Genomic DNA, 20,249 nt, shown 5'->3' with positions numbered 1-20,249 from the left:
GTACACTGGGAACCCCTCTGGAAAAAAAAGTATATTTGTTAGCTCTGCCTCTGGCAAAGTTACTCTATGTAGGGGAGGTAAGATTAATGAGATCTTGTTTTCCCTCCCTTTTTCTGAATGAAAATTTAGTTGAAACAAGGAGCTCTGGAGACAAAATTATTGAGAGCAGTGAAGGGAGAAGGAAAAACACAGGACCATAAAGCAAAGAGATTCTGAAACCACCCCACTTCTCCCCCCTCCCGCCCAAAGAAAACAGTACTGCTTTTGTGGGGAGATTTGGGGTTCAACACTTTATTCTCCATTCCTCCCTCCCTTCACTATGGTTGTTGGTCTGATCTACAGACTTATCTGAAAGCTCAAGAGGGGACCTCTTTGGCGTCAGGCCCCATTCATCCATGCTTCTATGAAACTAATCACTGCATATCCATCTCCTCTCAGGCTTTTCTTTGAACATTCACAGTAAGCTAAAAACTGGAAGAAGTTTGAATTGTAATTTTGCAGAGAAAGTGTGTTTGGTTTTTTGTTGTTGTTGGGTTTTTTGGTTTTTTTTGAGTGCCCTCTGTGTTTTCCCACTTGTGGGATATAATGGTTTTGGAATTTTTCTAGCAAGCAATGTCAGTTGGGGCCATTTTCCCCTTCCCTTCCCTCACCCCCCCCACAGAGGATTCAATGGGTAGAAAAGGGAAGGGGAATGGCCACACCCACCTTTCAGTTCCCTTTTAACCACCAAAGGTGTAGTGAGATTGAATCATATGCAGTATCATTGATGTGTTTATCTGTTTTGTGCTTTTGGTTCTGCCTTTTTTGGGCTATTTTCTTCTTTGTTAAATTAACAGTACAGGTTTCTTCAGTTTGAAGAATAAAGAAGAAATGCTACCCATCGGGTCTGGGTATCATCTGGATGACCTGCAGGAGCCAGGGTGCTGCCTCACACTCCCTTTCTAACAAGGGAGGCTCTTGAGACTAAGTCTGGTTTTGATCAAGTTCAACATTGACTTTGAACATCTGCTAGCCTTAAGAGGCTCTGTTTCCAGCTTAAGCAACATCCATCTCCCCAGTCTTATCTGAATGAGCCCAGCATTAAGGTCTCCAGGTCAACCTAATTCATTGTCAAGGTTCTAGCATTGTCAATATTGAGGCTGAGGTCCACAGGTCCCATCGAGTTGATTGAATTTCATGCTGACACCATTGATGTGACATCTCCTGAGCTACTAGAAAACAGCAATAAATCAGTTAATTAATAAATTTTGGCAGCCACTCCTGGAATCTCATTGCCTTAGCACTGGAGGTCTGTGTTCCAATCAGATTAGGTTCTCTTGTGCTGGCACAGCTGGTGCTTTAGTCCTAGGGCCTATTCTGTTATGGTGCCAGGAAGACCTTGGACTCTGTCTCCTATGCATAAACTAAGGATAATCTGCTTTGGGCACAGATGCCTCAGCAGTCTTCTCCTATTTTAAATTTACCTGTACCTGAGTACTCAGATAGCAGCACTGTCCAATGGGAAGGTATTCAACTTCTTAATCTCAGTTGGGAACCCTAGATACATAGTACCAATTCTTCAGAATTGTTCGTGAATAATATTGTTCTTCAGCCACAGCAAGCAAAGATTGCTGCCTATAAGGTGAAATTTAGATTATATCACTTTTTTTCCATGGGACAAATTCTAGCTCTTTATCAGTCCAGCTAGCTGCAAATGTCCATGAGATGCTTCCTTTTAAAACTGTGCTTTAAAAAATACTAGAGAACTTTACTGTGCTGACTTCATCTATCTTAGATGTCAGAGTATTTGTGTGTCTCCAAACTTTGGTCCACAGACAGGTTCTTTACCAGTGTAACTGGGTGATACCTTTACCCACGCCACGCATATGACCTCCAGAAGACTGGAGCCATGATTCATTGATGCTGCTTACTCCTGAGTCACTTATGTCTCAGATCACTGGAGATACAGAAAGTGAAGAAACACATTCTTATCAAAGAATTCCTTTCTCACATCCCTTGCCATTTACAGTAATATTTCCATATGGTAGACTTGGGACCTTCACCTTGTTATCCAGCCTTTTTAAGGAGTATGGACTCTGGTGGAGGTGGAAGCTCCACATTACGGTTCTGGAATTGAATGCTATTTATCTAGCATGAAAGTATTCCTCCCTTTGATCAAGACCATAGACTCATCGACCAAAAACACAAATGTCTTCATTAAGTCTCAGTCTGCCATTATGTATTGTGTAAAGAGTATGACCCGACTAGACCTCCTTGTTACCAAGGAGAATATCCATTGTCTCTTGTTCTGCTAGAAAGGTCACTTCAGGGTCAAACAACACTGTATTCCTGACAAACTCCCTTTTTCTTAAATTGGAATTGGGAATTCCTCTGTTCCATTCCATATAGACCTGCCAGAGCATACACATTTAGAACATAGAGGATTTAGAAAGAAATTGAGAGGCAGCCAAAAAGAATAAGCGTCTGAAGAAGGTAGAAAAAGATGTTATGCTGAAACAGGTTATCTTGGCAGCCCTGAAAAACGAAAATGGTGAAAGGACATCAGAAAGTTGCAAAATGAACAAAATATGTACAAAATTTGACAATGATCTCTAGTCCTCACGTGTCAGTGTCCAGCATACACCGTCAAGGCAGCAGGCTACAGAAGAAATTCGCGACGTTATGTGGGAAGAAATCAAATATGCAGTTCGTAACATCAGGAGAGGGAACGAGCCCAGGAATGGATGGAATATCTCAAAGCAGGGGAAGATACTCTCTTCAAAGCGTTGACGCAATGGTTCACCATCTACATCAATAGTAAGCATGTTCCATATGCATGGAAGAAATCAAAAAAATACTATTGATGAAGAAGGGCAATCCAGAAGAATTGAGCAACTACTGTCCAATCACATTCGTCTCACAAGTGTATAATGTCTTCACCATTGTCATACTTCATTGGATTAAGAAGAATCTTGAAATGCATGAAAGCAGAGAACAAGCTGGTTTTCTCTCAGGGTATTTGACAATTGATCACATCCACTCAGTTTGGCAGCTCATCAAAAAATGTGAGGAATACAAATTACCATTGTGTCTTCCATTTGTCGACTACAAAAAGGCATTTGATACGGTGGAGATTCATGCTGTACAAAATGTGCTTAACAAAATCGGAATCAATCCAAGGTACATTGACCTGCTGGAAAAAATTAACTGTAATTGTTCGACAGAGATAACATTATTCAATGTGCTGTGCATTATTATTATTATTTATTTATTTATTATAATACATAGAAGAGTCAGACAAGATGACACAGTGTCACCTAAGCTGTTTGCAGCAGTACTGGAGTTGCTGTTCAAGAAATTGTACTGGGAAGAAGGAATCGGAATTGATGGAGAACAGTTAACACATCTTCTCTTCGCTGATGACTGTAATAATGGCAAAGGACACAGCAGAACTGGAGAACAAATTGCAGCAACTGCAACACTTTTGCGTGATATCGGGTTGGAAATGAACAAATGGAAGACTAAGTGGATGCAAAATGAGCATTGTGCAGCAGGAATCATCACTGTAAACAAGAAAGTGACTGAGGAGTTGACAAATATATTTACCTGGGTCAGCACATGAACAGAAACAACTTGTTTGAAGGGGAATGCAGTAGGAGAAGACAGGCAGGGTGGCCAAGTTTCAACAAAAGCGGAGATCAATGGAAAGGTGAATGTGTAAGATATTGCTCTGTGATCACATATTGAATGAGGCGATCAGAAGGTGTACAGAGGTGACTGATATAGTGCAGGCAATGTATAAATACAAAGCGGAGATGGGCGGGTCAGGTAGTCCACAGGCAAGACAATAGGTGAACAACCTGCATCAGTGACTGGATCCCCAGAGACCACAAGCAACCGCTGGGCATTCCGAAAATGCCCTGGGCCGATCCCATGACAAAAGTCTTTGGCTAGAAATGAAAAGAACGTGCTCGCAACAAAACAGAATGATGTGATGTCGACTTGTGCTCGTGGAGGGACAGACGAGGACAAGCCGGACAAAGGTGATTCCATATAGGTTCTTAATGAACTCATCACTGTTGTATCTGAGTATGTTCCAATAGTGTATTAATCAAGATGACCAATGTCACATGTTGTTTGTTCTCTGATCCTCTCCAGAGGGAGAAGTGTATGCAGGAGCCTGTCTTGTTTTGGTAAGGTTTTTTAAAATATACATGTTGGTATGTATGTTAGAGAAGGAAAGGTCAAAGAAATGTGCCTTGCACTTGGAGTGGAAGGTGGGAAGATGTGTGATGGTCTTTTGTTCCTGGGGGAATTCATTCTGCTTTTTTGGAGTGATCGCTGGGAAAGTTCTGTCTACCGGACAGATGAGATTTACCTTTATTGTGTAGAGTTCTCTTGCACCACAGGAGCAAAGTTGTCGGCCTCAGTCTTCATCTTGGAGCTTTAGGTGGTCTTATAGATATCCTGGGCTCAGACCATGGAGTATCTTGAAGATGACGATCAAGACCTTAAATTCAATTCACTGTTCTATGGGAAGCCAGTGTAGGGAGCAGAGGTCAGGTTTGACGTGCTTTAGTGTGTGTTGCTAAAAAGATGTGCTGCAGCGTTCTGTACTAGGTGGAACTTCCAAAGTGCTGAAGACTTCATGATCAGATATATTGGTATGTTTGTTCCATCTGGGAGTTGACAAAGGTGTGAATACCTGAGGCCAGGTCCTCATCCGCCAGGATGGGAAAGGGGTCTGCTAGCCAACTGGAGATGATAAAAAGAGCTACTCACAATACTGCTATGTGAGAGTCTAGTGTCTCCAAGGATTCCAAAAGTAATCCTAAACTACAGATTGAATTGACCAATTGTGGATGTGTGCCTTCAGTCAAAGGAGACTTCACTGTGAGTATGTACTCTGTTTTCATCTGCCCACCAGCAACGTCCATTTCTTGCTCGGGTTCAGCTTCAGCCAGCAGCTCTTCATCTGTGAGCTCATCTCATCTATGCACTGGGTCAACTTGATGGTGGTAAGGTGGTTATATGTAGTGAAGGATAAGTAGAGCTGTGTATCATCTGCATATTGCTGGCCCTTGAGTTCATGCGTCTGACCAGTTCACTTAGTGGGTGCATAGAAATGTTGAAAAGGATTGGAGGGTGAAATTATGGTCATTTTCAATATTCGCTTGACCTGTCGTCTACAGCTGATGCAGGCTTTGTTTTTGTTTTTGTTTTTTTTGTAGATTTGCAATCCTTGTTTACCTAGAATGCCTCAGCCCACTTTTCTAGGGGAGGTTGTTTTGCTTGCTAAACTCGAAGTGGGAATATGCAGAGGCCACTCGAAGAAAGAGGTTACTTCCAGTAACTGTTTTTTGAATGATGCCGCTGCATATTAATACTTACCACCCGTCTTTCCCTTTTCTTTGGAGTCTCAGATCTGGTTCTGCACCTAAGTTTTGGTGACATAGATTTGTTGTTTAGGAGTGTGGAAAAAAATCACACCCTTGCCTGACAAAGCTATGCCAGCAAAAGCTCTAGTGTAAATGCAGTTACATTGACACAGAAGTCCTTTTGCTGGCATAGTTTATTTTGTTCAGGGAATTGGTATAAGCTATACTAGCAAATGAATTCTTGCTGGTATAAACTGTCTCCACTACTAGGGTTTGCTGATTTAACTGTACCGGCAACACTTTCTAGTGTAGACAAGGCCTCAGGTAAATAAATGTGAAATTAGGGAAGGAACTGAAGGGCAGTTGGGGCCACTTCTCCTTTGAATCATCTGAGTGGATAGGGACGGAAGGCGTGAGTAGCCCCAGTGTGCACTGCTTGCTCAAAGAACAACAGTTACTGATAAGTAACCTCACAGCTGTCAATTTAATATTTTCCATAAAATCAATTATAATGATATGAATACAGCTTTAACATTATAGCTATGTATTACATCATCTGTTAAAGGAGAGCCTGCTCTTTCCAACTATCAAAAGAAAACTAGATTCTCAAAAAGGTGCCAGAAATATAAAATCAGTACAGGCTGATGGCTGATTGTTCCATACAGTGTGTTTCATAAGGAAAAAAGGCACTAGTTCTCAACTCAGGTTGTCTCTGATTTCATCCCAGTCATTCTATATACTTGTGCTTTTTCCTATATGTGGCTCTTTGGAGAAGTTAGGTTATATAGTTTGGTTCTCAATCTTTTGTTCTAGTGACCCCATTCACATAGCAAGCCTCTGAGTGCGACCCCCTTTATAAATTAAAAACACTTTTAAAGAAATTGAACACCATTATAAATGCTGGAGGCAAAGGGGGGTTTAGGGCAGACGCTGACAGCTTGTGACCCCCATGTAATAACCTCATGACCCCCTGAGGGGTCCCAACCCCCAGTTTGAGAACCCCTGGTTTAGATGTAAAGCAAATTCTCAGTTAACTAGCTAGAACTAAGCCTTCATGTAGGTCATTTAGACCACTTACACAGACCGAAGATAAATCTATGGGTAAAACTCATCTATGCGCAGATATTATCTAAATGGACTAAAGTGAACACACACTATTATGGCTTTTCAGGCTTTTCAATACCATAAGACCTTGGATCATGCTCTACCAGGTTTAAAATAGGTTCCATAACTGAAATATACAAGGATGCTGCCTGGAGATCAATTCATGCATTTACTCAGCATTGCTTTTGATTTGGCTTTTAGATCTGATGCCCGATTGAGATTAGTCTTGTGACCTTAATGTAACTGAATTCTCTTCAGACCTCACCTGCTTTTAACATTGTTGTTATTAGTAATCTCCCCAAGTAGAGTTCCATACTGACTATACTCAAAGGAGAAAGAGAAGTTGTTTCCAGTAGAAGTAGTCAGTTAAATAGATCGTCAGTATGGTTTCCTGTCCCCACTTCTTTAGTTTCTTTGCTAAGGATTCTGAGAAAATGGGAAGAGCTGAACGATAGTTGATGTTGCACTCCCTTAAATATCCTTGAGACCAAACAGGCAGTGATGCTTTCTAGAGTTCTGACTGGATTCCCCTGCATGTATATTCATTCATACTGTCAATCTAACTATTACTAGTAAGTGCTCTGGCTTAATTTGAATAGATTTTCTTTGGATCTAGGCTTTTCATAGTTTCATCTACTTTATAGTTGTCTACCATATAGACTTGATTTTTATCTTAGTATAACTTATTTTATCTTTTTCCACTGTTCACGTACAGCTTGTAACAGAACATGCCTTTGAAATTCCCGACAATGTTAGGCCTGGGCATCTCATTAAAGAACTCTCTAAAGTGATTCGCTCTGTAGAGGTAAGACTAGAAGACATTTACTGAACTGCACACAGGTTACTGTGTTTCTCTTACCTTTGAATTATTGTAAAAGCTGTCATAGTTAGAAAAATGGTACTTGATCACTTTGAGCTTATAGCTTTACGGTAGTTGCAACTTTAGGATAATTGTTTTCTGCAGTGTCACTTATTTATTGTCCTTGCCATTTATTTTTGAAAGTAGAAGGCCATGTGGAAAATTCTGATTAACCAAAAACATAGCAATTTTTAAATTGCATAATCTTTATTCTAAAATTAGAAAACTTAAATCTTTTCAAAAGCAAGTGAAAACTTCTAAGAGTTCTAGTTTTTAAATATTTGGGTTTTTTTTAAGATTATGCTGTTTTAGGGTTATACATTTGAGAGCTCTTTCTTAGATCTTAATATTTTGCTCCTTCCTTCTCCCCTTGTCTGTCCTTTTTTTCTTCTGAACATTTTCTGCTCTTTTTTGTCTGGTGTATCACCATCTTTTGTTTTTCCTTTATTTTTCCTTCTCTGTACTTTGTAATGGGCATGTTGTGCACTTTACTACTAAGAGATCTTCAATGATTAGGATTCCTAGTCTCTTTGCAATGAGCATAGTCCTGTGATGAGAGCAGTGCTGGAAACTGAAGAGAGTAGTGGTCTACTGACTGTAGTGGGTATATGCCCTGTACTTCCGTAGTGTAAACAGTGGTTAAGGCGGCAGAGTTGTCATGGCAATTTTTATCAAAAATCACAGGAAAAGTAAATTTAGTAGAAGTCACCGGATTTAGGAAGAAATGATGTATAAAATCACAGGAATGCTGTTTAAAGGGGGAGCGCTGCAGGGATGGTTGGGTTGGATCATGAACACACAGAAAAATCGGAGGCACACAGAAAAATCATGGTATCTGAAATTTTTACCACTGTTACAAACATACTGCCCTAAGAATCGTATGTGGTGGTGGTGGTTATTATTATTGTGGTAGCACCTAAAGGCCCCAGTTAGGAGAGGGGTCTCCTGCTGGATGTTGTACAGATCCATCAGAAAACACAGTACCTCCGCAAAAGACCTACACTTTTTTTGTTTCTTTTTATGATTTTTCTTTCATTTATGTGAATGGGAAACCCTAATTAAATGTGTGGACTTGTCCCTGACAGACAACTCTGAAATATTTATTTTCAATTAAAGGAGGAGAACAGCAAACCAGTTAAAACTCAGGGAATTCTTGGTATGTGCCCAGTTTCACGATCCTCACATGAAGCAACCTCTTCTCACCATTCCAGAAGAAAAGTGAGGAAACTGCGAGATCATACGACCAAAGTTCCTTCTAATCTGGATATCCTGGAGCTCCACACAAGGGAGGTACTCAAAAGGCTGGAGATGTCCCCATGGGAGGAGGCAAGTATTACATTTCATGGACATAAGGCAAAAACTAGAATATATAAAAAGTTTAAGCCATATATTAAGATGTGAAAAACAGCATAAAAAATTGGATTAAAAAATGTATGATAATACCACTGTATAAATTAGGTAACTCTCACCGAAATTATTGTGAGATCTGGTCATCCTATCTCAAAAAGGATATAGGAGATTGAGAGGATAAAATGATTATGGCATGGAAGTGCCATGATCACTAAACAGTGATTTCACTAGAACAGTGAAAATATTAGAAATAATTAGTTCAGACAGGAGAGGTGGAGAGAGTATGTTAAAAGTATGCAAAACAGTGAATGTCATAGAGAAAAGTGAATTGGGTTCTCTTATTTCCTGTTTTCTCATAATACAAGATCAAAAGACATTCCATTAAACTGAAAGTCAACAAGTTAAATTTAATTTTTATATAGAAAAAGAATTTAACCTGTGAAACTCATTGCCACAAGATGTAATTGAAAAGGAGTCTAGAAGGATTCAAAAATATTTCTCTATTCATATGGATATTGAGGACATAGTTTTTCATCTAATGTAATTGTGTATTTTCTAAAAGGGATGTAAACACTCCTGTTTCAGAGGGTAAGCCTTTCTTGGAGTTAGGAAGAAAGTTCAATTTATGGGCAGGTTACTGGGCACTGTGGGATTTTTCCACTGGCAGAGGCTAGCTAGTGGGTGTGATGTTTTGGGGTCCACCCAGACCAGTAAAGTGTTCTATCATTCCCTGTTATGTAACTTTGGGCTGGTTCAGTTCCCTGACACCAGTATGGCCTCAAGCATAAGGTCTCATCCTGGCTCTCACCAGCCTAGTTACTCTTTGAGTGACACCAACCTTCCAATTCCAGGTCTCCTCAAATACATCTTCCTCAAGTTCTTAGTTACCAGATACTCAGACCATTCCCCTTTTGGTGTGTCACACCCAAGGCATGAAGCCAGCCCCCCAGTTATTAGCTTACTTTGGCATATACATGCACCACACCATTTGCACACTAGAGAGCTGCTTGGGGTAAAAATAAACAAAAAGTTTATTTAGTAGAAAAAACACAGATTCAAAGATGAAATAGTAAGGAAAGCAAACATATGCAAGTTAGATAGAAAATAAACAGATGCAAGCTCAGGCTTCATATGTTCAATAAAATCTTTTTTTCTAATAATAGTTACTGATTGTCTTAAAAGTTTCCCTGTATAGATCCTAGCTACAGGAGGGATCCAGTGTTCATGAACAGTCTCCCACAAAAAGACATTCCTCCAAGTTCTGGATGCTCTTTAGTTCACACCTTTTCAATTTTAAAAGAGTTTGCAGGATTTTTTCCTTTAGTCACTATAGATATTCAAAAAGTGGAAAATTTTCTTCTCTTAGTTTCTGAAGACTGGGGTTTTCTTTTTGGTTTTAAGCTGTTCTCATCTGCTGTGATGGTTCCTCATTATTTTTTCCTTAACTGGATGATGGCTAGGTACTTGAAGTCAGGTGCATCTGTTTGTGGAGGTAGCCCCCCTCTGCCTGATAAGAGGTATTGCTGAAGTTGCACCACAGTTCGTTTGAGGGGTTTTTTTGTTTTCTCTTTCTCTCTCTCACACACACTCACACTCACACACACCTATCTACCTACCTACCTTCATAACCTGTATACTTAGCTCATAATGACTATTCAGTTCAATGCATTACAAGCTTTCATAAAAGATCCTACTTGATAAACTCTTGTAGTAAAATAGCATAGTATGTAATCATTTGGTTTAACTGCTTAGTTTATTGGGTTTTAAACCTTTTTGTCCTCCCCTTGGAGTGTCTGGACCTGATTGTCACAGTGGGTTAGGTAGTAGTTGCTATACCAGTTGCCCGCTTAGCCTATGATTTGAGAACAAGGAGAACTTCTGGAGGGAGCAGTTTTCAACATACTTGTCTGGAAGAGTGTTTGTTGGCATATAGCAATGGAGGGTGGTCACAAGCAGAAAAAATCCACAGGTGAGGGAATGAAATCCAGCAATTTTGTATTGCGTGTATCCAAACCTGTTCTATCCAAGCCATTGATAGCCAGCAGAGGAAAGCTGAAGCTGACTATCAGAAATATTCACTATGATCTCTTGGGGAGAAATGCTGCTGTGGATGCAGAGAAAAGAAATTTGTGTAAACTCTTGTCATTTGAGGAAATAATAAACAGTCCTGCTTTTTGTTTCTTTAGGACATAGCAAACTCTAAACTGAATGGAAGATTTAACAAGCCTTTTCAGCCATCTTCTACAGTACCTGAATGGAGAACAAAGGACAATGATCTACGCCTTCTGCTTTCAAATGGAAGAATTATTAGGTATGAAAAGTTGCTTATGGATCACTTGTTCCCAGTCATTTTGGATTGGCGCACACATTTTTAGACAGAGTTCTTCCCTTCTACTTCTGGTAGCTTGTGCCTTCCCTCACACTTACCGTAAGGCTTCATGATGAAAACAGAATGGAGAAGGGTCCACTAGCACCTCTGTGATTTCTGTGCTGCTAGGGAAGCAAAGAGGTACTAGAATGGTGGGAGGGAAAGAAAAAGGAGGTGTCTTGCATGTGCATTTATGTTGTATTAAATTCGGTTATTTGATTAAACTTCAAATTGTAAATATTTTTAAATCCACAGATTTGTTAGAAGGGTAAAGTAAGTACTCTCAAACAAAAAAAATTCTCATCAGAAATACCATAGGGTCAAATTTAATATGTTCAGCGTCCAGGTTCCAGGAGGAATGTGAACATACTAATAAATCTTCCCAAAACATGCTGACACAATTATGATACACAAAAAAGGAAGTAAACCAGTAGAACTATATGGCTTTTGCTGCAGAGGGAATGCAATGGGGAAAAGTTTGGTAAAAGGAGAAGAAAAGGGCAGTGTGAGAATGAGAATCTTCCCTCTAAGAGAATATTGCAAATAACAAAGAATGTGACTATTTTATGTAGGACTCTGTAAACAATATACAATTCAGTAAATAACGCTCATAATATTTTAATTTCTTGTGAGATAGAGATGAGCGACGACCATTTACAGATCGAAGTCTTTACACGGCAGATAGTGAGGATGAGGATGACAGGACGAGGTCAAAAAAGACAAAGACTATTAAGATGGAATACCAGAGCTCAGGGTTGGAAGGACAAGGGACTGCTGATGCCCAGAAACCACTAAACAGTAAGCTTGTTTTTGCTGAAACTGAACAATTCTGCATCCTTTATGACCAGAACAAAGTCCACTTGTACTGTGAACCTTGTCTGTGGAACTTTGTGCCAACCAACTGGAATATGGCTTTTCACCAAATGGTTCTTGCTTTAGGTACATTTGGCTAAGTGTGTGATATGTAGGTATTGTGACACAGTTCCTCCTCTACCTTGGTGGGTCCTGCGCTTATTGGCAGATTTGCTCACCTCAGTGATCTTCCCCACAGTCTGGATCAACTCCTCCTGTGTCTGATCAGGAGTTGGGAGGTTTAGGGGGGAACCCGGGTCCACCCTCTACTCCGGGTTCCAGCCCAGGGCCCTGTGGATTGCAGCTATCTATAGTGCCTCTCTTGTAACAGCTGCATGACAGCTCCAACTCCCTGGGCTTCTTCCCCATGGCCTCCTCCAAACACCTTCTTTATCCTCACCACAGGACCTTCCTCCTGGTGTCTGATAACACTTGTACTCCTTAGTCCTCCAGCAGCACAGCCTCTCACTCTCAGCTCCTTGTGCCTCTTGCTCCCAGCTCCTCACACGCACTTCCTCTCCTCTAGCTCCTTCCTCCCTGACTGGAGTGAGCTCCTTTTTAAACCCAGGTGCCCTGATTAGCCTGCCTTGATTGGCTGCAGGTGTTCTAATCAGCCTATCTGCCTTAATTGGTTCTAGCAGGTTCCTGATTACTCCAGTGCAGCCCCTGTTCTAGTCTCTCAGGGAACAGAAAACTACTCAGCCAGTGACTAGTATATTTGCCCTCTACCAGACTCCTGTACCACACTGGCCTGGGTCTGTCACAGTATGTAGATAATTATGAACCAGAAACTGGTGCCTCCAGCATTTAAGATTTGAGTTGAGCTTTTCACTTAAAGCAAGAATTCAACCTCTTTGTTACTTATGGAAAAATACAGCACTTATTCTGAGAATTTTCAAGTAAATCTGGTAAATAATTTGAGCAAAAATTAATTTGAAAATGGGTCCTTTAAGAAATTTAGCACCCAGTGTCAGACTTAATTGAATTATAGACTTTTTGAACTTCCCTTATAGTTAAAACTCACCGAGATTTTGTGCATAGGCTGCAGTTGAAGAATTTAAGGCTTATAGTAATTTTTTGACATTATTCTTCATAGCTGAAGTTTTATGCAGAAGCTAAAGAATAATCTCATACAAAGAATTCCATGAAGAAACTACCCTCTTCAAAAAAGATGTGCCATCTTCCATTGTTCTCAATGGGGCTAAGGCCACACTTTGTCCCTAGGAGGGATTGGCCACTATCTCCATTCACTTATTCCTCAGAATGTTCCCTTCTGCCTCTTGACAACATAAGGAGCCATCATCTTCCACGGGGGCAGTTTGGCTTCATTTTTACAGGGGGCGATGGTGGCAATTTTGAAAGAGGGCAGTTCTTTGAGTTTCTCTGAAGAAGATTTATGCACCAGTTTCCACTGATAGACAAATTTTCAGTTATGAAAAGTAAAAAAAAAAAATCTTCAATTTGTTTTCAAAAGCTATCCATTGCACCAGTTTTACTGAATGGATAGAGCAGGAGGGAAAGGTGAAGTAGAGTATATGTGGATGTATGCATGCGCATGAAAGTTGTAGATGGTGCAACAGGGAGGCGAAAACTGGGGCAGGTTGGTGCCAGGGAATGTGGAAGACAGGTAGGGAGGGGAGTAATTTTCAATGTGTGCCGGGGACTATAGAAAGTTGCAACAGTCATGGAGAATTTGAAAGACAGGAGTAGGAAGGAAATTGGAATGTACCTTCTATCTGCTTTGCACTGCTCTGGCAAAACAAAGTAGCAGTAAAACTGGCTGGTGTGCTCTGGCTGCTCATAGGAGCTGCCATACTGGATCAGACCTGAAATCTATGTAGTCAAGTATCCTGTCTCCAACAGTGGCTAGCACCAAAAGCTTCCAAGGAAGATATAAGGATCCCCAAGTAGGCAGATGTAGGATATGTCCGCCACGTTAGATCTCATAATTAAAGTTTGGCTTAAGTTCTTAAGCATGAGGTTTAATATCCCCTCTAAAATTTGTTCTAGCATTAACTATGATAATTCTGGATATTTTTGTTACCCAAATGTCTGATCCCTTCTTGGCCTCAATGGTTTCCTGTGGCAATGAGTTCTATAGTCCAAGTACATGTTGTATGATAAAGTAGTTCCTTTTATTTGCCAATTTTATCAAATGTCCCCTTGTTCTCGTGTTATGAGACAGGGAGAACAGAAGCTCCTGATCTACCTTCTCTAGACCATTCATTATTTTATGTATATTTATCATGGCCCCTTGTCATCCCCTTTCTAAGGTGAACAGTCTGAGTCTCTTCATATGAATTTTTCCATGCCCCAGATGTTCTTGCCATCCTTCTCTGAATCACGTTTAATTCTTCAATATCCTTTTAGAAATGGGCTGACCAGTATTATGTTCAGTATTCTGGATGAGGCTGTACCATAGATTTTATATAATGGTATTATAGTTTCCATATTGTTCTCCATCACATTCCTTATCCTAACACTTTGTTTGCTGTTTTTCATGGTAGTTGCACATTAAGCAGAAGTCTTAATTTTTTGAGCAGTCTATAGTGATACCCAGGTCCCTTTCCTGAGCTGATAGTTAGAACCTTATAAGGTATGTGTCCCCCGCCCACGCCATGTCCATTACTTCACTATTATCAACATTTAAATTAATTTGCCATATTTGTTGCCCATTCACCTAGCTTGGTAAGCACTGAAATCCTGTTTGGTCTTGACTAACCTAAACTGTGTGTTCATATCTGCAAATCACTAAAAAATCACATGGCAATAGTCTCCTTGAGATTCTTATTTAGTTTTCGTGTATGAAACTTTTAATTAGAAACAACAAGGAAATTCCAAGACAAAAACTGTTAAGATGTAGTTAAAATTGAGACTACACATCAGTAATTTGGGGTAAAGGCATCTAGAGAGATCTCTCTTAAAAGGAAAGTGGCTTCACTAAATAGCATAACATAAGATCTTAGAGATTGTTTGTTTGTATTTTGGACATTTGTGGGGGCTTTTGAAACCAGATGTTGCAAACTAAATACATGTGATTATTGTTCTAGAAGGCGAATGTGAAATGATAGATTTAAGAACTAATTTTGTCCTTTATTTCCAGTGTTCTTTGAAAGTGTGAAATCAGAACTCAGGAATGGATCCTCAGAGTACTCTGATATTTCTGATTCAGAAGAATCTGAGCCTGATTGCACTACCCAGGTAAATGCTAGAGAAGGAAACAGGAGTTGGTCAAATGAAAATCAAAATAGTATTTATTTATTTATATTCATGTATTTAAATCTCTGGGTATATGTACAAAACAGTTTTAAAAATCCATTCATGTGCAAATTGGGCCAATATCTAAAACTAAAAACTATCTCAAATATGCTCATGTACCTAAATCTCTCACACACTTCAATACTGGAGTGTCGTTGGCACTGTCACGATTTCTTGAGTGAGGATCTTGAGAGTTAGACCACAAAAGCGTTTGTGTAGGATAATAGGGAAACCAAAGTGCATATGCTATGAGCTCTAGTGCCGTGAGCTCATTCACATCCCATTCCAGATATTGATCTTGCAGGGAAAGTGTTGTGTGATTTGGGGCAGGTGGCTTGTTATCCCATCCTGGTAAAAAGGAGACAGAGGAGACTGTAGGGAGGATCTGGAATATGTTCTGAGCAGTCCTGAGGAAGGAAGTGCAGAACAAGCTAAACCTGCAGAAAAGGCTTGAGTTTAGCTGCTTTGATTTCTTTGATAAAGCCAAAGCTCAAGAATGGGGATATGAGTTTTGACTATACACTTCTTTAAAAACAGATTGGGAAAATACCTACTCTCATGCCCTCAACTGCTTTTGTAAGCATAGTGCTCCTCTGTAGAGACTCTTCTGTAGTACACATGCTGTTTTAATAAGTCTTGCTTGTGCTCAGCATAAGTTGAAACATATATGAATGGTAGATGCAAATATAGCAAGGCAGTCATTGTGAAAGTTCTGCCAGGAGTTACTGGGAAGCTGCAGCCTCAGTCCTCCGTTTGCAGTCAGCCAAGCATGAAACTGATTTAGAATTACAGAAGAATTTTTGAATTTCAGTAATGTGCTTTTGGACTGTTGAGTGTTTTTCAGTGAGGGTTAAGTTGTGTACTGAATACTTATGACCTTCAGAAGTTCTGTCATCTTTATCTTACTTTCATTGTCTGTCTGAGTAGGGGGTATAGACCTTCTTGTCATGCTTCTGTCTGCGTTCATGGATGGCATCTGCAGCAATTCAGCTCAATATATATATATATTTTTGAGCTGTAGAATCAGTAGCATTACATACCAATTCAGTTTTCCCTTGGATATATGTAGCCATTATTGAATTATTTTTGCACTGATGTTGATGATGATTCTTTTAGCTCCTGTATTTTTTCTTTTCTCTTCATTTACAACATATAATAGTGTGTTTTGGCATGTTTAAATTAGAGCTGTCGATTAATTGCAGTTAACTCACACGATTAACTAAAAAAAATTAATCAGGAGTAATTGCAGTTTTAATCGCAGTGTTAAACAATAGAATACTAATTGAAATTTATTAAATATTTTGTGTGTTTTTCTTCATTTTCATATATATTGTATTATGTGTGGTAATTGAAATAAAAGTGTATATTATTTTTATTACAAATATTTGCACTGTAAAAATGATAAAAGAAATAGTATTTTTCAATTCGCTTCATGCAAGTACTGTAGTGCAATTTCTTTGTCGTGAAAGTGCAACTTACAAATGTAGATTTTTTTTTTTGTTACATAACTGCACTCAAAAACAAAACAGTATAAAACTTTAGAGCCTACCAGTCCACTCAGTCCTACTTCTTGTTCAGCCAGTTGCTAAGACAAACAAATTTGTTTACATCTACGGGAGATAATGCTGCCCTCTTCTTATTTATGGTGTCACCAGAAAGTGACAACAGACGTCAGGGGCAGCTCCAGACACCAGCACACCAAGCATGTGCCTGGGGCGACAAGCCGCCGGGGGGACGGCTTGCCGGTTGCCATGAGGGCGGCAGTCAGGCTGCCTTCAGTGGCATGCCTGTGGGAGGCCCGCCGGTCCCGCGGTTTCAGCGGTGAGTACGCCGAATGCATGGGACTGGCGGACCTCCCGCAGGCATGCCACCGAATCCGCATCACCAGCAGACCTCCCACAGGTGTGCAACTGAAGGCTGCCTGACTGCTCTGCTTGGGGCAGCAAAATACATAGAGCCACCCCGACAGACATTTGCATGGCACTTCTGTAGCTGGCATTGCCAGATATGCTAAACATTCATATGTTCCTTCATGCTTTGGCGTACTTCCATGCTGAGGACGTACTTCCATGCTGATTACATTCATTTAAAAAAATAATGCGTTAATTAATTCGTGACTGAACTCCTTGGGAGAGAATTGTATGTCCCCTGCTCTGTTTTATCTGCATTCTGCCATATATTTCATGTTATAGCAGTCTCAGATAATGACCCAACACATGTTCATTTTAAGAACACTTTCACTGAAGATTTGACAAACACAAAGAAGGTACCAATGTGAGATTTCTAAAGCAACACTCGACCCAAGGTTTAAGAATGTGAAGTGCCTTCCAAAATCTGAGAGGGAGCATGCTTTCAGAAGTCTTAAAGAGCAACACTCTGATGCAGAAACAACAGAACCCAAACCACCAAAAAGAAAATCAACCTTCTGCTGGTGGCATCTGACTCAGATAATGAAAATGAACATGCATCAATCCGCACTGCTTTGGATTGTTATCAAGCAGAACCCGTGAGCAGCATGGATGCATGTCCCCTGGAATGCTGGTTGAAGCATGAAGGGACATCTGAATCTTTAGCACATTTGGCACATAATGCTGGCTACATCAGTTCCAGGAGAATGCCTGTTCTCACTTTCAGGTGACATTGTAAAGAAGAAGTGGGCAGCATTATCTCCTCCTGCAAATGTAAACAAACTTGTTTGTCTGAGTGATTGGCTGAACATTAATTAAGTCTGAGTCGACTTGCAGGCTCTAAAATTTTACATTGTTTTATTTTTGAATGCAGTTTTTTGGTACATAATTCTACATTTATAAGTTCAACTTTCATGATAAAGAGATTGCACTACAGTACTTGTATTAGGTGAATTGAAAAATACTATTTATAGTGCAAATACTTGTATTAAAAAATAAATATACAATGAATGCTGTACACTTCGTGTTGTGTGTTTTGTAATTGAAATCAATATATTTGAAAATGTAGAAAACATCCAAAAATATTTAAATAAATAGTATTCTATTGTTTAACAGTGTGATTAATTGTGATTAATTTTTTTTAATCGCTTGACAGCCCTAGTTTAAATCTATGTTTATAGAGGCCTATATCCAGGATGAAGTATTTCAGTTGCCATCAAAGAAAATACTTTTAGTTCCCCTTTGTCTAGGGCCCTTTTTCCTCCAGTGTGGGGTATGACCGGCTCACTTGGCTTCAATAAGTGCCTCGTGTGTAGAGAAACCATTCTTCTAGCAGCTAAACACTCTCACTGTATCCACTGCTTCAGGGAAGAACACATTTCTCAGAAGTGTGTTTTCTCTGCCAACAAGTCAAGCCCAGGTCTCGGAAGGACAGGGAGCTGAGACACAAACTTATGCTGATAGAGGCAGCTCTTCAGCCTCCACTGGACTCGTGCCAGGAGTCACCCAGATGGCACAAATCTTCCTCATAGCCCTGGATATTTAGGGACTATGGGTCAAAAAAACCAGCCTCAGACCCCTCACGTAAGACTTGTAAAAAGAGAGCCCCGAGCCCGCCAAAAAGATTGCTGTTATGCTCAATATCGTTGGCACCGAGACAGTCCAAACACAGCACCCATAGCTCACAAGGGTCAGAAGCGACAGATACTGTTGATGCGTCTACATGCCTGATGGGCATAGGCACTGAGCCAACAGTACTGGTAGATAAGGACACAGACAGAGACTACCCACCACTAAGATGATGCTGCCAGTATGAGCAGCACTATTGGCACTGTTAACAGTGAGCCACCCAGCCTCAGAGCACTCGACATGGCCAAAATCCCCTATTCTCTCCAGACTAACTCATCAACAACTGCCATTGGCACCAGTTCGGTCAGCACCACAAGAATTCTGGCACTCGAGTACTCATGGTATCTGATACACTAGAGTCTCCCTTGATCAGGGAGCTCCGATACAGAGTCTCCCTTGGGGCTCCGATACAGAGTCTTCTCCAGACATGGGAATCTTCACCAACAGCATGTCACATATCTCTGCTCTCTAGTGGTGACTCAGATACTGAACTGGAGGAGGTCGTCTCTGACCATTACTTACACTCTCCTTATGGTGCCCGATATCAACCTGGGGCTCCCCAGTATTATCCTCCTCGGCCATCATGATACTGCCAGCCATGGACACCACCAGGCACTATTACACTACCCTAGCGGCCCTACTGGCATCCATGGGCAGCCTAAAGACTTCACATCTCCCAGGCATCCAGCGTGTAATTCACCATGAGCCCTTGAGACTCTCCCCGTTGACCATGACATTCAGAACCGCTGAACGTCCAGAGGAGATCATAGAAGAACTGGAGGGCAGATTCAAGGAGGAGGTCATGTTGAGGACCAACATCTATTCCTCCCTAGATGAGGCAGGGATGGCCCCTCCACCATCCTTAGCTGATGATTTCAGGCTATTTCAGAATTTGGCTAAAAGGGTAGCAGACACGCTGCATATATCTCTAGAGGAGGTAAGATACCCATCATAAGCTCCTGGATATCTTGCACTCCTGCTCCTCCTCCAGAATAGTCCACCCAATCAGCAAGGCCCTTCTGGATCCAGCCAAGACTATTTGGCAAACGCCTGGCATCAGTCATGTAAATAGACCAATAAAAAAAAAATACTACATCCCGGCTAGGGATACAGAGTTGTTTTTTCTCATCCTCCCTGAGTTCAATTGGTGTGGATGCTGTAAACTTCAAGAGTCACCAATACAAAGTGAGATCCACCTCTTATGATAGAGATTGGAAACACCTTGACCTCTTCGGGGGAAAGGCCTAGTTCTCTGCCACATTGCAGCTTGCAATTCTAAACGATCAAGCTTTAACAGCAAACATTGATCAGCTCCCAGAGTCACGCCATGATCAGTTCCAGGCCATTGTCAATAAGTAGCAACTAGTGGCCAAAACAGTGCTCCAGTCAGTGTTTGGTGCAGCCAACACAGCAGCGTGGTCTGTCTCCTTTGCAGCGGTTATGCGGCTAGCGTCGTGGTTGCACCTATTTGGCTTCCCTAAGGATGTGCAGACTAGAGTAGAAGATCTTTCCTTCGAAGGCACAAACTGTTCGAGAAGACTGATGTTTCCCTCTATATGCTGAAA

The 20,249-nt window shown here is 40.6% G+C and overlaps 1 protein-coding gene across 1 annotated transcript in view; it reads left to right on the top strand.

Annotated features, from left to right (window-relative positions):
• The window catches only part of KDM7A (lysine demethylase 7A), a 96,590-nt gene that overhangs the window by 59,158 nt on the left and 17,183 nt on the right, over nt 1–20,249 (top strand). The window contains exons 11-15 of the mRNA XM_050945572.1: nt 7,177–7,266; nt 8,437–8,646; nt 10,857–10,981; nt 11,676–11,836; nt 14,994–15,091. Of these exons, the coding sequence (XP_050801529.1) occupies nt 7,177–7,266; nt 8,437–8,646; nt 10,857–10,981; nt 11,676–11,836; nt 14,994–15,091 (684 nt within the window). The remainder of the gene's footprint in view (nt 1–7,176; nt 7,267–8,436; nt 8,647–10,856; nt 10,982–11,675; nt 11,837–14,993; nt 15,092–20,249) is intronic.

Source organism: Gopherus flavomarginatus, chromosome 1, assembly GCF_025201925.1.
Source record: "Gopherus flavomarginatus isolate rGopFla2 chromosome 1, rGopFla2.mat.asm, whole genome shotgun sequence".
Classification (NCBI taxonomy): Eukaryota; Metazoa; Chordata; order Testudines; family Testudinidae; genus Gopherus; species Gopherus flavomarginatus.
This window is presented reverse-complemented; position numbering and strand designations above follow the sequence as displayed.